The 20,861-nt window shown below is 39.9% G+C and overlaps 1 protein-coding gene across 1 annotated transcript in view; it reads right to left on the reverse strand.

Moving 5' to 3' along the window:
- The window catches only part of LOC126272406 (zinc finger protein 761-like), a 348,537-nt gene that overhangs the window by 302,780 nt on the left and 24,896 nt on the right, over positions 1-20,861 (reverse strand). The window contains exon 3 of the mRNA XM_049975234.1: positions 2,104-2,208. Within this exon, the coding sequence (XP_049831191.1) occupies positions 2,104-2,208 (105 nt within the window). The remainder of the gene's footprint in view (positions 1-2,103; positions 2,209-20,861) is intronic.

Genomic DNA, 20,861 nt, shown 5'->3' on the forward strand with positions numbered 1-20,861 from the left:
TGCGCAGCACTATCACAAGCACAGGACTACATTGATGTTTTAAGCACCTTCTTGCTTCCCAATGTTGAGGAGCAATTCAGGGATGACGATTGCATCTTTCAACACAATTTCATAATGCACGGCCTGTGATGGAGTGATCGCACGACAATAACATCCCTGTAATGCACTGGCCTGCACAGAGTCCTGACCGGAATCCTATAGAACACCTTTGGGATGTCTTAGAATGCTGACTTCAGGCCAGGCCTCACCAACCAACATCAATACCTTTCCTCAGTGCAGCACTCCATGAGGAATGGGCTGCCATTCCCCAAGAAACCCTCCAGCACCTGATTGAACATATGCCTGTGAAGTGGAAGCTGTCATCAAGGCTAAGGGTGGGCCAACATCATATTGAATTCCAGCATTACCAATGGAGGGTGCCACAAACTTGTAAGTCATTTTCAGTCAGGTGTCCTGATACTTATTGCATTTATTTGTTTCCAACATTAAAGAATTCCTCAGAATTTTAACAAATACTGTGTCTGAAACTTTTGAGGTTACACCGGTTGCAACATAATGCCAAGCCACACTTGCAGTATCTTCAACATCGGATGTAATCAATGAGTAATCAGACTCTGCATGGATCATGCAACTTTAACCAACGTGATAAGGAGGTAACAGTGATCTGGTCTTGATGATCAATTAGTAAAAACAGTAAAGATCACAAAACATCTCATTTATCAAAATAAACAGTTTCGACACGTGTAATCAGTTATCTTCAGATCATGAGCACCATTTGGTTGGAGCTGGCGGCATGGTGAATAGCTGCCTGTGGTCACAATGGTAACTACAGCTACTGTTACCATTTCTGTTGTGACCATATGCTGCTGTTCATCATGCAACCAGCTCCATCCAAATGGTGCTCATAATCTCCAGATGGCCTATTAAACATGTTGAAACAGGCCATATTAATAATTCTGTGATCTTCTTTGTTTTTACTAACTGGAATGGATAATTGTCTTCAATAACATCATCGTAAATCACTCACCTCTGTACTCGATTACAATATTTAAACATCACTGCCATATAGAGAGTGATAGTCAAAAATATGAGCATAAGTAAGATAAGGCAAAACAATATATACAGTGTAGAAACACTTTTTAGCTGTTCTGGCAGCACTACTTGTAACAGCATGTAGTGCAGCTGAAATCAAAACAGGAAACTAGATCAGGCCACTTGATCATTAAATTGAGCATTAGCACATTCTTCTGCTGACCGCTTCAAGTCATTCAGGGGGCCTTAGAGCTGGCAATTTCAGTCCCTCCCCAAATTCACTTCTGTCATAGTTAATTTACATCTACCACTCTTAGTCCACTAACTCCCATCCTGCATTTACCACATTAAGCATTTACAAGAAAATTCAAAATAGCTGACTATTGCACTCCCAACAAACAGTGTCCCATGTTACTCATGCCATTCTAACCCAATATTCTGCATGCAAGTAATGCAGACAGTTCACAGGTACCCAGGACTGAGGCAATAAGAACTTCTAAATCACTGAAAAATGAGTTTTGCCTGGTTATTTAGTAAAAATAGGATCCATTTCATCTTGTACATCGCAGCATGAGTTTTCAGTCTCGTCGTTGCTTCTTTCCTTCAGAACGAACTGAATTCGCTAACAGCTATCTGGTTTACTTGACCAAATCAAATTCTGAATGTTTCAGGTGTGTATTTATTTTATTTTATATTGTGATTTATCCATCACAAATGACAAACTTGAAAAAAAAGTAATTCCACATCTCAATCGTAGCATCTGGTGGCTGTTTGTAAAAGGCAACTCATATGCACCTGAGAATAAATTTATTATATGTATTAAAAAGACTAGACCATCTTGATAACCAGCTTTCCCAGAAAAAAATAATGACTACTTATGATTGAAGTGTGCATTATAAATGAGGAACTTTTTATTTCCTTACCTACTGAACACTGTACCTTACAAACATAAATCAATTTTTTTAAAGTGAAAATTATGTTTTGGGACACTCAATGCATATTTTTCGTGTAAACTTAACTGTGGCGAGGAGGAAGGTTAAATGTAAATTTGTTCTTATTTTTTTGTTTCACCTTGCTTATGTTCCTTTTTGTGAAGTACAAACAACTGGAAAGAGGTGAAATGCTTCTTGCATTTCCCACACTGGAAAAGATCATCCTCATCAACTGGACTCGTATCTGAAAAAAGAAGAGAGACAGAGAGAATTTTAAAATTAAACATGCACAACATGAAAAAAGACTAACTGCTACTGTTACCTTCTCCACAGTCTAAGTTCAACAATTTTCACTTATTCAAGATTATAAGAGTTGGATAGCAGGATATTACTGCACTGATTTTTCACAATATGGAGCTGAATTCTGTTAAGGATGCATAAGGTAAGAGACAGACATTTACTGGTGGTCTAATAGAGTGAAATGGATGTTTCAATTAACTTCTTCAGGATAAGAAGTGAGCTAAGACCAGATTGGGAAAAAACAGTTATATGAGAGAAGAAGAAGCTGCATATGTCTAGAATGTTAGTGTTACATCTATAAAATTCCATATTTGGAATTTTTGTTATGACTAATAATAATTAAGAAGTTCAGTCACACTATGACTGCATATAACGAGGCTACTGCCTATGAACAGGGACCACCTTGTATGCACCTCTCCTGGTAATGGGAGAAAGGCCCATGTATGTAACATAAAGAGGATCAAAATGATCCTCGGGGAATAAAAGTGAAAAGATAGAAGGAATGTCAGCAGAAAATGAGGTAGCACCAACGTTAGGAGGATTGAAGCTTAACCTTACAAATGAGACCAGTAGAAAAATGAAGAAGAGCCAAATAGATGATAGAAAACACAACAGAGATACATTAATTCATTTTTAAAATGAGTCTCATTAAATTCCACTATCAACAATATGATAAGGATAGACTGGTACTCACCATAGATGAACCATTAAGTCGCAGACAGATGTAATAAAAGGATGCAAAGCTTTTACTTTTGGACAAAAGAGTCATTTCTCAGAAGCAGAAAGAAACGCTTGCGCGCGCGCGCGCACACACACACACACACACACACACACACACACACACACACACACACACACACACAGCTACTGTCTACAGCTGTTCAGATCAGAGCGGCCATTTTGAGTGAGTGAGTGAGTGAGTGAGTGTGTGTGTGTGTGTGTGTGTGTGTGTGTGTGTGTGGCCTTCTGAAGCAGGACCTCTTTGTCTGTAAGCTAAAGGTTTAGTAGCCTTTTCATTGTGCCTGTCACGACTCAGTGCCTCCTATATGTGAAGAATAGCAATCTACCTCTTTCTACCCCTTTCATATTATTGTTACTTCAGCATGGATATTCCATTGTCGTTTAAATTCCACTATCAGTCACATTTTCACAAAGAAATGAAATGCCAAAGAAGTCTTTTATTAATTACTACATATAATTTGTTGGAGAACAAACCAGAAAGCTCAATTTCTAATCACATCAACCCCAGTTCTATATGTCAACATTCCATAATCATCCAAAAACACACTGTTCATACAGATTCTGTAGCATCACATCTAAAACACATCCATTTATTACTTCTCTGATTTTCCCAAAGTCCATTATTCACTTTCACACAATGTTGAGCTCCAGATGTACAATGCTTAGTAAAAGTTTTAATTGTAGCCCTGAAAAAATAAAGTTACATAATAGATTTTTGATTTGTTCTGTGAAATTTCCGGAGGACTGCCATATGTTGCTCGTACAATAGTTCAGCACCGAGTCTTCTGCTGATCTTCAGGTGAACAGTGGTGTGCAGTACAGTAAGCTCCCCAATTTAAGGTACTGCAGGCACAGGTGTGGTGTCATAGTTAGCAGTGTGCATGCATTACTTGAGCACATGTGCTTCTGCTCTAAGTCTGTGCACTGCTCTGTGTGCCCTCAGCGGTAGAAACTCACCTCTTCATATCACAGTAAGATTTTGCAGGACAATGTCCAACATGAAGTTTCACTATAATGAGGCCCCATGCAGAATTTAAATGGAAAAAACTATCTTGATTTATAAGGGATTCACACTGTTGTATTTCAACTGATTCTTTGATGATTGAGCTCCAAAAGTTTGACATGTGGGCCACAATTTTTGTTTCGTTATATTTCACTGAATGACCAGAGGAAATACAGTGTTCAGCAAAAATGGGAGAAGGTGAGTATGCCACTGACGTTCTATAATGCAACCCTGCGCAGCATACGTCATTTGCCCTATGTAAAATTTGCCATATTTACATGGAGTCCTGTGCACAATACCTGCTTTGTGCAACTCTAAGCCGTCTTTAACAGGTGCCAAAAGCACTGACATTTTGGAAGGAGGTCAAAAGATTACTTTAACTTTATGTCTCCTTAATATCCCGACTGTTTTAGCTGAACCATTTCCAATCTATGGCAAACAAGTAGTCGTTTGGAAGGCCTCATCCTCTTCCTTCTTCTGTCATTTGTACATACATAGTGGTCTGTGTACTCATTGAGATGAATATCCATAGTTCAGGAACACAGTTTAAAGGTGTTCCAGTTCTGACTGATGGGCTTGGTGGATCAAGATCTTTAGAAGGTCCACTGTCTGTGCAGAATGGTGGCTATTAGTAGATCGTACATAATGGTCAATATGAGTGGCCTTTCGAAGCACTGAATGCCTGATTGTGCCATCGCTCTTATGTCACACCAAGGTGTATCCTCTGCCATGTACCTCACAGTGGATTGCATAATATAGACAAAGATGAAGATGTGTTTACAGGATTTCGTGTGCATCCAGCAATTTTACTTATGGAAAATGATATGCACAGTGCAGGATTGCATTATAGAACATCAGTAGCAGACTCACCTTCTCCAATCAAATAATAAGTCCACTATCACTGAGCATCGTATTTCCACAGGTCTTTCATTGAAATGAAAAGACGACAGGTCTTTCATTGAAATGAAAAGAAAAAAAAGTTGTGGCCCACATGTCAAACTTTTCAAACTCAGTCACCAAGGAATCAGTGGAAATGCAACTGTCTGGCTCCCATATGAATCTAGACAGTGGTTTCCAATTAGATTCTGCATGGGACCCGATTATAGAAAAACTTCATGCTCTATGTAATCGGCGTTGTTCTGCAATCTTACAATGCAAAGACAATCAGTTTGATGTCGAAGAGGTGAGCTTTCACCATGGAGAGTGCGCAGAGCAGTGCACAGACTTACAGTTGAAGCGTATACTCTCAAGCAATGCATGCACGATGCCAATTACACTACCGCTCATTAATTTCGATACACCCAATAAATGACATCTATTTTTCTGTAGATAAGGTCTCGTACTGTGGGTATGGTTGAGGAAGCAAAGGAATAGTACAACAGTTATACACATGTCATGATTTTGTTTGTGGTCATCGACATACAGTAGTATACAACAAACAATGTTTTATACATAAACGTTATTTACCTATCTGATATGTTTGTTTACCTATTTGCCGATGGATGCCGCGTATGGTGCACCTGTGTTGTTCACTGTAGAGTTGTGATGTCTGCAGTGAACGGCAAGCATTGCTACGATACATAACATGTGGTTCCTCCACATCAGTTCCTTTGTGACATTGAAGTGTGCACATCACTACTACGGCTCCACGAGTGGAGATATCCATAGAAAAACATGCTGCAATTGTAGCACTTAGCCAAGCAGGTTTATCTATTCGCCAAAACACTGTAGTGTGTCTATAGGGGGAGAGCAATACACCCTTCACCGCCAGAAGATAACAGGTAACAATAAGGACATACCACAACCAGGATGACATCATTAAACAAATAAAAGTGGTGATAAATATATCAGAATTACCAGTAAGAGAAATAGATGATAAACAGTGCCCCAAATTCATGTAGAATTGGTAGAAATGAACATGACAACAATATCTGTTGCAACAGTAAAAAGGAGACTGACTGAAGCTGGCTTGAAAGGATGTATCACAACAAGAAAACCCCTTTTAAGGCCCACAAATAAACATAAGAGACTTGAATGTGCTAGAAAACATCATAATTGGACATTGGAAGAGTGGACAAAGGTGTTATTCACCGATGAATTGAAGTTTGCGATTTTTGCAACCAGAAGAATAATATTTGCTCGCCGATTTGTAGGAGAAAGAATAGCCCAGCAGTGTGTTCTACCTACAGTTAAACAAGGTGGAGGCTCTATTATGGTTTGGGGATGTTTTGCCAGTTGGCGACATTGTGAAAATAGAAGGATGTATGGATCAGGAGCAGTACAACCGCATACTTCAGTATCGTGCAATATGAAGTGGATTGCATTTAATGGATAAAGGATTCACCTTACAACAGGATTATGACTCAAAACTTTGGTCACCATACTGTGCAAACTACATTGCATCAGAGGAAAAACGGAAAGTACTGAATGTTATGGTATGGTCGCCCCAAAGCCCCAATTGTAATCCCATTGAAATGGTCAGGGATGAAGTGGACAGACATATCAGGGAAGTTAATATATCCAGCAAGGAACATCTCTGGAATATTGTTAAGGATGTGTGGAATCATACAGATTCACGGTACCTACAAAAACTGATTGACTGCATGCCTTGAGTCTGTGAGACAGTCATTAAATCCAAAGGAGGATACTTTGATGAAAGTAAAATATAATGATTGTGATTCTATTATATATGTGGAAGTTAATATAATTATATTTTATGAGAAATAATGTTCGATTTGTGTTATAAATCTGAAATACAAGGGTGTATTGAAATTAATGGGCAGTAGTGTAGGTACACGACGCATGTGCTGGAGGGATCTTAAATAAGAGAGCTTAGTGTATTGTTCATTAGTATTCACCTGAAGATGAGCAAAAGACTCTGTGCCAAAATGTTGTACCACCAAGTTACAGACATCTGGCAGTTTTCCCAAAATTTTATAGAATAATTTGTATACTGGGAAAGTTATATATATGAATGAGGTTTCTACGGCTACCACCACCTCTCGCATCCCAATCTCCATTGTTCACAGTTATTCCAGTATCCTTCATTAAGACCTCTTCCCACCACTGCTCGTTGTCACCGTCTTTCCAGCATATCACAGGTCTACTGTGCTTTCTTCTTTGATGTGGAGTCCACTGCCATGCACATTTTGGCCATCTTGTGTCTGGCAGTCTGGCATATGCTGTAAGTGAGCATACCAGAGTAGGCGCTTCCTTTCTATGTAGTCTAGTATCCTTCATTAAGACCTCTTCCCACCACTGCTCGTTGTCACCATCTTTCCAGCATATCGCAGGTCTACTGTGCTTTCTTCTTTGATGTGGAGTCCACTGCCATGCACATTTTGGCCATCTTGTGTCTGGCAGTCTGGCATATGCTGTAAGTGAGCATACCAGAGTAGGCGCTTCCTTTCTATGTAGTCTAGTATCCTTCATTAAGACCTCTTCCCACCACTGCTCGTTGTCACCGTCTTTCCAGCATATCGCAGGTCTACTGTGCTTTCTTCTTTGATGTGGAGTCCACTGCCATGCACATTTTGGCCATCTTGTGTCTGGCAGTCTGGCATATGCTGTAAGTGAGCATACCAGAGTAGGCGCTTCCTTTCTATGTAGTCTATGATTGTGCTCTCGACATTCATAACCTCTCTCATCCTATCATTTCTAATATGATCAAGCCTGGAATATCCACAACACCATCTCCAGAAATCCATCTCGACAGCCAGCTGGTGACTTTTCTGCCTCTAAGTTAGTTCCCACAACTCTGTACCATATGTTGTGATACTTTCAATAATTGTGTGGTAGATGGTATGTTTTGATCTGCGCATTATGTTTTTGTTCCAGAGAATACCATTTACTTCTTTTATGGTTCACTTGCTCTGGCCAATTTTATTGTTTATAACATCCATACTTCTACCATTGGACAACAGTGTCACTCCCAGGTACTTAATATTATGACACCCTTTAACAGTATCAGCACAAAGTTGTAAGTCGTTAACAGCATTTTCTCCCGCTTTCAGATATTCTCTTTTAGATACGTTTATGACAAGACCCCATTTTTCATATTCTTCTTTTAATTTGCAGAGCATGTAATTTGCATCTTCCTCATCTCCAGCTACTAACACTTGGTCATCAGCAAAAAATAAAGTGAACAAGAACTCATTGGCTATGGGGATTCCTCCACATTTCCTTTTCCAGGATTGTAGTGCCTCCTCTAGGTAGATCTTAAAGAGTGTGGGGGCGAGTGTGCATCCCTGGTGTAGTCCCTTTGTCACCTCAGACTCTTGAGATAAATGATTTCTCACTTTTACCATTTCCATGCAACCTTGGTAGAGGCGTCTTACAGCTTTCACATAGCTCGGTGACACGTCATTATCAATTAGATTTGTCCTTAGCTTGTTCTGTCAAGCTGTGTCATAAGCTTTCTGGAGGTCTACAAAGAGAAACTGGGTCGTAAGGCCCCTTGCTGTCCTTTTCTCCACTAGGTTTTTGAGGGTAAATACTCCATCAGCACAGGAGCAACCAGGTCTGAATACATTTTGTTCTTCAAATTTAGTTATTCCTTCTTCTATCCTCATTTTTACAATATGGCCATGGACTCTTGCCATGGATGGCATCACACTAATACCATGATAATTTGCACAATTTCTCCTGTTGCTCTTCTTAAATATTGATATAACTGTTGCCTTTTTCCACTCCTTTAGGGCTTCAGCACCTCTAAGGCATTTGTCAAAATTCACTGTAAATATCTCAAAGAGTTTTGATGGTGCTGCTTTAACCAGTTCTATATAAATTAATCCTGGACCTGGCGACTTTCAGTTTTTCATTGCATTAATTGCATTTTGAACTTCCTTCGGAGTTTTCGGTGGTATATTATCATTACTGATTTCAGTGTCTGGTGGGTCCTCAGTGAATGCTGCTCTGTTCTCAGTAATCCTTGTTAGTGCTGTACGCATTCCTGCATGTTTATGAGGTTTATATCTGCTTCATTTTTATTCTGCGTTCTCATTGTTTTTAATACCTTCCAGGCTTTATTTGCTCATGTATTCGTCATGATTTTTTTCTATCTCTTCACTAGTTTTCTTCCAGGCTTAGTTTTTTGCCTTAATTATTGTTTTCTGTGCATCTTTTCTCTGCTCTCTATATTCTCACCAATCACTGTCTGATCTCGAGTTCAACCATTTATTATAAGCTTTCTTCTTACTTTCTACCTTCTCTTGTACTGAGTGTTTCCACCATTCATCACATATTCTATTACGCTTTTGGATTTCTTTTTTTTCCCAGTGCTTCATAAGCTGCGTTACGGATGGCTTCTTTAACCATCTCATACATCTTATATGCAGAGGAAAGTTTTAAATTTCATAGCTTTTTGTTTGTTTGCACATAAATATGCGCAGTCCAGGCACATACTGAAATCCCTACAGCACAGTATCAAAGTGCAACACCAGAGAGGCCAAAACAAAATGGTGCTACCATCAATGAAGTGGAGTATTCTGCGATAATATATGAACATACTGAAGAGCCAAAGGAAATGGTACACCAAATATCGTGTAGGGCCACTGCGAGCACGAAGAAGTGCTGCAACACAATGTGGCATGGACTTGACTAGTGCCTGAAGTAGTGCTGGAGGGAACTGACACCATGAATCCTGCAGGGCTGTCCATAAATACATAAGAGTGCAAGCGGATAGAGATCTCTTCTGGACAGCACATTGCAAGGCATCCCAGATATGTTCATGTGTCAGGAGTCTGTTGGCCAGTGTAAGTTTTAATCTCAGAAGAGCATTCCTGGAGCCACTATGTAGCAATTCTGGATGTTTGGGGTGTCACATTGTCCTGTTGGAACTGCCCCAGTCTGTCGGAATCCACAATTTACAAGAATGGATGCAGGTAATCAGACAGGATGCTTACATATGTGTCACCTATCAGAGTCATATCTAGATGTATCAGGGGTCCCATATCACTCCAACTGCACATGCCCCACACCATTACAGAGTCTCCACCAGCTTGAAGAGTACCCTGCTGACATGCAGGATCTATGGATTCATGAGGTTGTCTCCATAACTGTACACAGCCATCCACTCAACACAATTTAAAACGAGACTCGTTCGACCAGGCAACATGTTTCCAGTCTTCATCAATCCAATGTCAGTGTTTGACAGGCTCAAGGGAGGCATAAAGTTTTGTGTCGTGCAGCCATCAAAGGTACACTAGTGGTCCTTCAGCTCTGAAAGCCCATATCAATGATGTTTCATTGAATGGTTCACATGCTGACACTTGTTGATGGCCCAGCATTGACACCTGTAGCAATTTGCGGAAGATTGCACTCCCATCATGTTGAACGATTATCTTCAGTCATCATTGGTCCCTCTCTAGCAGGATCTTCTTCCGACCACAGCAATGTTGGAGATTTGATGTTTTACTGGATTTCTGATGTTCACTGTACACTCCTGAAATGGTCGTATGGGAAAATCACCACTTCATCGGTACCTCGGAGGTGCTGTGTCCCATCACTCGTGCATCAACTATAACACCATGTTCAAACTCACTTAAATCTTGATAATCGGCCATTGTAGCAGCACTACCTGATCTAAAAACTGCACCAGACACTTGTTGTCTTACAAAGGACTTGCCCACCGCTATACTGTATTCTGCCTGTTTACATATATCTGTATTTGAATACCATTTTCTTTGGCACTTCAGTGTGCCTCATCTGTTGTGCTTTCAAATTTTGACTCACTCCTGTATTCTCCTGACATTGCAGCAGTACCATCTTCCTCTTTCCTCACATGAAGAAAATATTGTGTGACAGGCATTTCCAAAATAAGGTGCAACATGTCCTGAACACCCAAAATGCAAATGTCTACAACCAAGGTACACGTCAAGCCATATTTTGTTGCAAAAAATGTGTAGCATTGAAGCGAGAATGTGTAGAGAAGAGTGACATTCCCCAGGGCTCAATTCTTTGGAGACAACTGTCCCTCATGCCTTCTCATAAATTTCTTCCTGAAACTAAGGCCTATGTTCAGTATTAGTAGGCTTCTTTTGCCATGGAATAACCTATTTGCAAGTGCAATTCTGCTTCTTATATCTTCCTCAGTTTACCTGACATACATTATTTTGCTTCTGAGGAAACAGAATTTCTTCAGATCAACTATATGCTCCTCCATTTTTGTTGTTACATTTATCCTAATCTCATTTCTGCTATTCTATACTCCTTTCTTTGGTTTATTCTCAATTAATATTGTGTATACATTAGAATGCTCATTCCATCAAAAAGATCTTGTAATTCTTCCTCATCTTCATTCAAAGTAGCAATATCATCAGCAAATCTCATTACTAGTGTCCCTTCGACCTGAACCTCTCCCATTTCCACATTGCACTTTTCCGATACACATGTAAAATAGTAGGGGAATTGATGGTATCCATGCCTTGCTCTGTTTTCATTCTGAGCAATCCTCTTCTGGTTTTTCCTTCTTAATGTTTATCTTTGGTTATTGTAGATATTTTATTTTAAACCTTCTTTCATTACAGCCTATACCCGTTTTTCTGAACATTTCAGAAGACTTGCATCATTTTATATGGTCAAAAACTTTTATGAAAGTGGTTTGACTTTTCTCGACTCTAGACTTCACTGTGAAGAACAATGTCCGAAATGCCTCTTTGTTGCCACATCATCCATACACAAAACTGATTGTCACTGCAATCACCTTGCTGGTTTTGGAAGGTCATCCTGATATTTCTTCTGTTTTAGAGAATTAAATTTCGTTAACATCCAGCAAAACACAATGATTTCTTTTTTCTATTTACCCAGACATGTTTTGACACCCTACATGCTGGTGTTGGAAGGTCATCCTGATGTTTCTTCTGTTTTAGAGAATTAAATTTCGTTAACATCCAGCAAAACACAATGATTTCTTTTTTCTATTTACCCAGACATGTTTTGACACCCTACAGGTCATCTTCTGTAGGTCTAATCTATTCCTTAAACAACGTTAATTGTGAAACTGGATTTATACAGGTCCACTTGGTTTTTATGCCCCTTTCTCATCAGACAGTGTGTCATGTTTTCTGTACAATTTTGTGGTGCGCTGGTTCTCCAATTCTTACAGGGAATTAGTAATTTTTTAGTTCAACAGATGTAAAAGATAATCAGCAGGGTTAATCTAAAGTTATTTGTTCACTGCCCTGAAATACACTGCACCAGCCAACATGCAGTCTCGCTGTGAATGCTGTTCTTGAATGCAGGATGAGTTGCTTAATGTTTGTAAGCAGCTAGAAATCACCCTGACCACTGTCAAAAAATTTGCAGCTGCTCTGAATTTGTCTTGGAAGAACTCTAGGCAGTCATGTATCTGTGGTACTGGTACCAAAGGTATCTCAAGCACTATCCTCTCCTGTGGATCCTGTCTCCTTTGCAGAAAGTACAAGATATGTCTTTACTCATCCACTTGACTGCTAGTGGCATGCTAATGGTAGATAGTCCTGCACGTATCAGGCAGGGACCAGTTTGGATTTGGGGTGTTATGCCAATCCCCCTAACCAGCACGTTCAAGATGTTGTCTTAAGCTGAAACTGAACCAGTGGGGAAATAGGTTTTGCTCAGCATCAAGAAGAGGCAAATGCAAAAGGATAGGGACTATTAACCGTCAGCAATTCAAATGTATGGCAAATGATGGTACCCCTTTAGGCAATGGCAACAAGGGACAGAAGGAGAGGACACCAGGTGCACCAGTGAGGCTGGGGCCCTCACTCACATGTTGAAGTGGCTATTCCACAACCACTGAATGGAATAGAATGCAACCAACTGCAGATTGTGGTGCATTTTGGAACAAACGATGCGTGTCGTATGGGCTCCGAGATCATACTTGGATCATTTCAGCAACTGGCAGATGAAGTTGAGAAGACTGGCCTTACCACACAGAATTTAAATGAAGCTCACAATTCACAGCATTGTGCCCATAACTGATCATAGCCTCATGGTTTATAGCCCCATGGTTTTGAGTTGAGTGGAAGGACTGAATTACAGACTCTGAAAGTTCTGCGACAAGCTAGTCTGTGATTTCCTGGAATTGCACCATAGAGTTGAGGATGGTAAGACGCTTCTAGATGGGTCAGGTGTGCACTACACATTAGAGGCTGCTGCCAAGATAGTTGACTGGATGTGAGGTGCACACAAGGTGGTTTTTAAAAAATAAAAGGGTCAGACAACTGTACAGGGTGGCAGCCAGTCAAGGAATGTTTTAGGGAATTGGTTTGAAAAATTTCTTTCACACGGCCAGTCAAATCTTTTTCTCCCAGAGCAACTTTCACTGTGCCTACAAGACAGAAGTTTCCTGAATTTCAGAACTGAGGCTGCTCTGTACAGTTAAAGCTGCTGACAAGAGATGCATTGAGCCCTCTGCTGAAACTACTAGCAAATTCAAGCCATCGGTTTTAGCCAATAGCGTCCATGGGATACTAGTCACGCGTGTGGACACTAGAGGATTCTGCAGTACATAACACAGTTGCTTCTTTCTCTTGTGATCGAGACCTTGAGCAGAACAGACATCGTTTTTGGGAGGCAGAGTCTCTGGTTCTGCACCCTGTGACCGGCCACCAACATAACTTAACATGAACCACTTCCCTTTCTGTTGGCCACTTAGTTGTTCATCCTTCTAGAATGGCCTAAACCTGGTAACTCCCGACTCTAGGTGCGCCCCTTGTATACTGTACATTGAAATATATTCTCTGTATTTTACTAAATTTCATATTCTGTCATTTAATGGCCACCCTGGATGCCCACTCACAAGTCCTGACTGCTCGATCTCCTATACACTGTCGTAATAAGCAGGATGTAACAACCTTCCCTGCCCATGTACACAACTTTCTGTCCAATCCAGATAATGGTAGTTGTAGAAAACCCAAAAGTATACGTCTAAGAACAAAAGAAAACCTCTCACAGGTAGTATATTAAATTCCTAGTGGTTAACTGCCAAAGCATTTGCAACAAAGCAACATAGTCTGAAGTGTTCCTGAAAAGCAATGAAGCTCACATGACACTAGGTACAAAAAGCTGGTTGAAACCTGAAATTTATAGCAGTGAAATTTTTTGAGAAAATTTAAGTGCATATTGAAAATATAGTTTAATGGGAGGAGGAGGTGGCATCACAGTAGACAAGAAACACAAATTTACTGAGATAGAAACTGAAGCTGCATGTGAGACTGATTGAGCACCACTCAGTGCCAGGTTAGGCATAAAATGGTAACTAGATCCTTCTATTGCCCACAAGACTAATCTCCTGAAGTAAATGAAAATTTTTGATGAAATCTCTGTTTGCTTGTACATAAATCATAATGCAATCATTGGTAATGACCAAATGAGAAACAGTTTTGTTAGTGATGGGCATGACAAGCGATCCTGTGAAACATTGTTAAATGCCTTATCTGGAAACTACCTAGTACAGATAGTTTGGAACACCACTCATGATGTAACTAAATTGGCTCTAACGGCAATGAACAGGCCTGACCTCTTTGAGGATGTGCTTATGGAAACTGTTATCAGCAATCACGGCGTGGTTGTGGTAACAATGATAATCAAAGTACAAGTGAATTAGATAAAAAATCAGCATTGTCATGATTCAAACTTAAAAGAGTAGCTGACCAAGCAATGGATGTATATATATCCAGTATAACATTTCATTGTGGGAGGGACCCTCCATAGTATACAGTCACTGTAAATTGGGTTGGGTTGTTTTCGGGGAGGAGACCAGACAAAGAAGTCATCGGTCTCATTGGATTAGGGAAGGATGGGGAAGGCAGTCAGCCATGCCTTTTGAAAGGAACCATCCCAGCATTTGCCTGGAGAGATTTAGGAAAATCATGGAAAACCTAAATCAGTGTGGCGGACATAGGATTGAAACATCATCCTCCCAAATGTGAGTCCAGTGTGCTAACCATTGCGCCACCTCACTCAGCCAGTCAGTGTAAAGAAACTTCTAAAGAAACAGAGTATTGCATAATAGGTGTAAAACAAAGCATAGGACTATAGATAGAGAGATGCTGAATGAAAGACATTTGGCTGTCAAGAAAGCAATGTGTGAAGCCTTCAGTGGCTACCATAGCAGAATACTGTTAAATTATCTTCCACAAAACCCAAAGGAATTCTGGTCATACGTAAAAGCTGTTACTGGCACCAAAGTTAGTGTCCAGTCCATAGTGAATGAGACACGGGATGAAGTCGATAGTAGCAAAACACTAACTGAAACCTTAACTCCATTTTCAAATGTTCCTTTACATAGGAAAACCCAAGAGAATTGGCCCAATTTAAATCTCGTACCATTGAAAAGATGAGTAAAATTCTGTATTCGTGTATGTGGTGTTGAGAAATGGCTGAAATCATTAAAATTGAACAAAGTTCCAAGGCCCAATGGAATACCTATCACTATCAGATTCTATACTGAATTTGCATCTGAGTCAGCCCCTCTTCTAACTGTAGTCTATTGTAGATCCCTCAAATAAAAAACTGTGCCTAGTAGTTGAGGACAAAACACGTCACACTCATTTACAAGAAGGGTAGTAGAAATGATCCACAAAACTACCATCCAACATCCTTGACATTAATTTGTTATAGTATCTTAGAACATGTTCTGAGCTCAAACACAATGAGGTATCTTGAACAGAATGACTTCCTCCATGTCAACCAGCAAGGATTCCAAAAACAAGGTCATGTGAAACCCGAATCACAGTTTTCTTAAATGACATTATAAAAGCTTTAGATCAAGGTAGTCAGGTAAATGCACTATCTCTTAAGTTCCAAAAAGCATTTCCCTCAGTACCAGTTCAATCATATGGGTTATCAAGTGAAATTTGTGACTGGACCAAGGACTTTTTTAGTAGGGAGGACACAACATGTTATCTTGGATGGAGAGTCATCGTCGGATGTAGAAGTAACTTCGATTGTGCCCCATGGAGATGTGTTGGGATCCTTGCTGTTCATGTTTTATATTAATGACCTTGAAGACAATATTAATAGTAACATCACACTTTTTACAGATGATGCAGTTATCTATAATGAAGTACTGTGTGAAAGAAGCTGCATAAATATCTTGATAAGATTTCAAAGCAATGTAAAGACTGGCCGCTTGGTTTAAATGTTCAAAAATGTAAAATTGTGCACTTAACAAAATGAAAAAAACGTAGTACCAGTATCCCATCACAATAATAGCAATTAGTCACTATTGGAATCAGGCAACTCCTACAAATAACACATTGCACAGACATGAAATGGAATGATAATATAGGCTCAGGTAGGTGGTACACTTTGACTTATTGGTAGAATATTGAGGAAGTGCAGTCTGTCTACAAAGGAGATTGCTTACAAAGCACTTGTGTGATCCATTCTAGAATGCTGTTAAAGTGTGTATGACCTGTACCAAATAGGACTAACAGAGAATATTGAACATTTACAAAGGAGGACAGCACAAGTAGACACAATTTTGTTTGACTCATGGGAGAGAGTTGCAGTGATTCTGAGGAAACTGACCTGGCAGACTATTGAAGATGCACGTAGACTATCCAAAGAAAATCTACTAACAAACTTTAATTGATGAATCTAGGAATATGCTTCGACCCCCTGTGTGTCCCTCATATAGCTATCATGAGGGCAAGAGTAGAATAATCCCATTTGATCTGTTATTCTTTCCTCACTCCTTAGATGAATCATGAATGGAGCAGGAAGAACCCCCAATATCGGTAAAATGGGATGTACCCTCTGCGTTGCACTCCACGGCGATTTGCAGTGCATGGGTGTAGATGTAAATTTAACTCCATCAGAATTCATGAGTCTTGCATGACTTTTCGAGTGCATGTTGCATATTTTTATGATCCATACTGTCCTGCAGAACTCGTAAATTTACATCACAAAGCTGCCCACACAACTTTGTCACATCATTCTTGCTAGTTGCTGTACGGAAGACATCGATTCCTTTTAATCATTATTTTAAGAATTAGAATATGATTCAGGCAAATGTGAACAAGCTGATGTACAGTTACCACAAAATAACAACAGAATATAACCACGAGATAACAGTCACAATAGGAGTGTAAACATGTGACGCAACCACACAAGGAAAGATGAGAGGGCGAATAAACGGCTGTGACCCCATCACTATAATTGGTGGCATGCAGGTCCTTGGAACAAGCAGAGAAATAAAAGGAGGAATAAAGGGAACAGATCAGATTGGCAGAGGATCAACAGGGACAGGTCGAACTGGCAAAAGGAGCACTAATCAGAATCAGAATTGGAGGCAAGATGAAAGGGATGACCAAAATGATTAAAAAGCTATTTCCGCTGCTTTTGAGATTAGGTCAGCAAATTCCCAAAATAATCAACTGCAGACTGATGTCCCATCACAATTATGACCAGTTTTAAATGCGAAAGGAGTTGCTGGATCACAGAGGCAGGTAGGAGCCTACGCCATTCGGTATATTTATTGAGAAGAGTTAAGAGATACATTTCTGCACAAGTCCAGCAATGATAAAGTGTCAGCCATGAGTCCAGTTGTTGCCACTGATATAAGGAAGATATCAATGCCATGCATTCAACACACTGGCAGTCCATTTTCTGTCATTGGGGAAGCAGCATTTTGGAGATGCAAAGAGAGGAGGCTTGGCCTGTCCAGGCTGTAGTTTGGGGGGGGGGGGGGGGGGGGGGGGGGAGGGGGGGTGAAGCTAACAGGTGCAATTTGCAGTAAAAGCATGGAAGTCAGAAGGCAGACTTTGATCTCATTTTAAATGCCAGGAGTAGTGAATTTTTAAATTTGACGTGAACATGATTTCATGAGTATCCATCCTGCTGTGGTAGACAGGTGCCATGATCCTGGATGTTTAGGGGAACTCTATTAAATTGAATTTTAGAGACTGGGTTATGAGAAAAGAATCTCAAAAATGAGCCGTACACAACTTTTTGTTGAGTCTGAGTTGCACCTGGAACTGGATGTTCCTATCTCTTCTGAACATAGAGGAGATGAAGCTTTATCTCAGATCGTGGAAGCAGGTATTGTCAGTGCAAGGATGGCAATGGAAATTGACCAATTGAGGTTATGCAACACATTACTCAAGTATTCATGGGTATTCTCTAAGGTGCTGGGCACAATGAGAGGTCATCATTGCAGTCTAGTTTCTATACAAGCTGTATATGAGCTTTTGCTGCCTTTATTTTAGCTCCATTACCTTCAGAATTTCAGACAGCGTATTCCAGTCAAAGTTGTCAAAAGCTTTCTCTAAATCTGAAAGTGTTAAGAGACATAGGCACGTCCTCTCACCTAAGTCACAGGATGAGTTATTTCTCTTGAAACCACACTGCACTTCCCCAATATCAGCTTCTAGCAATATTTTGATTTCCCGATAAATAAATCATGTCAGTATTTTATTAGTTATATTTGTTCATTCAGGGATCATCTGGCAATGGTATAGGATTTCTCATGATAATACAATAAATAACTCAAAATACAGGTTGAGTAAGGAGGGCAGGTAAATGCTTTGAAACATGCTAGTGTTAATGATTCTGAACAAAAAGCTTCAACTGAACGTATGCCATTTCTTAACCATATCCAACATACAGCTGTCTAAAAATCACACGCATCAGTTGCATGTCATTCTTCACCAGCACTCACATGCAAATATAACCAAAGTGCCATTAGGTTATGGACAGTCGTCTTTACTCGCCATTTCAATATGCACTTTGTTTGCATATGGCAGAGGGACAGGTCTCCCAAGTGTACATGTTGTTTACTTCATGTCTCAGTACTACAGTGGTTGCAACCATGTATTACAGTGTTGTTATGTGCACAGTCAAACAGTACGGGTGAGTGTAATGAAAATGCCAAAGGTTCACATACACATGAAGTATGGTGACATGATCTCTATCTACGTGTTTTGCAATGGCAATTCCAGAGCCGCTGTTTGCTAATATGGATGATGATTTCATAATCCTAGGGTAGCAGATAGCGACATATTTGTACACTCCCCAGTGTACATGCTGTGTCTGAATAGCCCATATAACAAGAACTTAGTGAAGTGGAGAACTTTCTTGACATGGTAGAATACAGCCCAACTACCAGCACTATAAAAATTGCGGCACAGCTTGGTATTCCACAAACACGAGTGATGTGCACAGTACATGAGCAGGGTCTGCATCAGTATCATTGGCAGAGCGTGTGATATCTGCTTTTAGAAATGATGCCAAATGGAAGGACTTCTGTCAATGGATCATTGCCAACGAACATTGTATTCCAAGTATTCTGTTCACTTATGAATCAAAATTTACCCACAACAGCATCAATAACAGTGCAACTCTCGCACATGGGCATGCTACGGTGGAAACAAATTTTCAACAATGTTTCTCTGTAAATGTGTGGAGCAGTATTATTGATGAACAACTCAATGGTACAATTGTTTTAAATAACTTTATTAATGGAGTACAGTATCTTGATTTCCTTCCAAATGTGTTAACAGAATATTTGGAGGTTATTCCTTTAGCAACACAAACTTCATATGTGCTTGCAGCATGACGGAGCTCTCACACATTCTGTACAGTCAGTGACACAGTTCTTCACTGAAACATATCCTGGGTGCTGGATCAGTCACCGTGGAGTCATTTCTTGGCCACCGAGGTCACCTATCTTACTCCAGTAGATTACTGTTAGTGGGGTTGGCTTAAGAGCGAAGTCTGCAAGGTCAGCGTAGAGACAATGTAGAAACTTCACACTTGTATTTTACATGTGTGTACTCAGGTAAAGAACTCTATTAATGAATTCCGATCAGCACCACAGCAATTGTATAGGAAAGCTGCAAAATACATTGCAGTTAACAGTGGACTTTTTGAACATCTTTTGTAAGGAAGTATACACAATTTAACAAAATATTACATCACAATACTTAATTTACTATCACTTTCATCTGTCCTGTTCCCCACCGATTTCATTAGTTTCCTCATATTTTCACAAGACTTTTTTTTGTTCAGAATCACTAATATTATCACCTCCCAAAGCATTGATATTTCCTGCTGACTCACCCTGTATACATACGCATATATTTTATGACAGTAGGATTGGTGGCTGACTGAGGCCTTGCTGAATGAACTATCATGACACTAGCCTCAACTGATCTAAGTAAATCACAAAAAATTCAAATCAGGATAGCCCAACAAAGCAAATTCCATCCTCCCAAATATGAGGTCTATGACTTAATAACTGCACTGCCTCATTCAGTTAGTCCCTATTTTGTAATGTCCTTTGATTTACACACAGTTTGCACCAAATAACTTATCATACAAACAATATAGCGGAGATGCTAAGTTGCAGATAGGCACAACAAAAAGATTTTCATACTTAAAAGCTTTTGGCCAATGGCCTTTGTCAACACACACACACACACACACACACACACACACACAACTGCAGTCTCAGGCAACTGAAACCACACTCATTGTTACATTCCATCATGGATTTTCCATTGTTTGATTATAATACAAACATAGTTTTGCACGTTACTGCACACACTAAGGACACATCCTGGCGACTCCTGGGCCATGAACATGCCGTGCTCCATGTGCACTCCCTTCAGTCTATTCAGAAAATTGACTCAAGACCAGTAAACATACAGCTTCACGTCTTCTCCTCATACTACCTGAAAAACTGAGTTAGCATCCCCCATGGTGAGTTCAGGACACTATAGGTCTTGGCACATGATTTACTTGTAAATGCATCACACCGTGATCATGAATTATCAGATGCTTCCATTAAGTGATTGCTGAGTTCTTGTTGTAAGCAGAAATAATGAACTTTTTTCCATTATATCACACACCTGTAGACCTAATTT

Source organism: Schistocerca gregaria, chromosome 5 (assembly GCF_023897955.1).
Source record: "Schistocerca gregaria isolate iqSchGreg1 chromosome 5, iqSchGreg1.2, whole genome shotgun sequence".
Taxonomy (NCBI): Eukaryota; Metazoa; Arthropoda; class Insecta; order Orthoptera; family Acrididae; genus Schistocerca; species Schistocerca gregaria.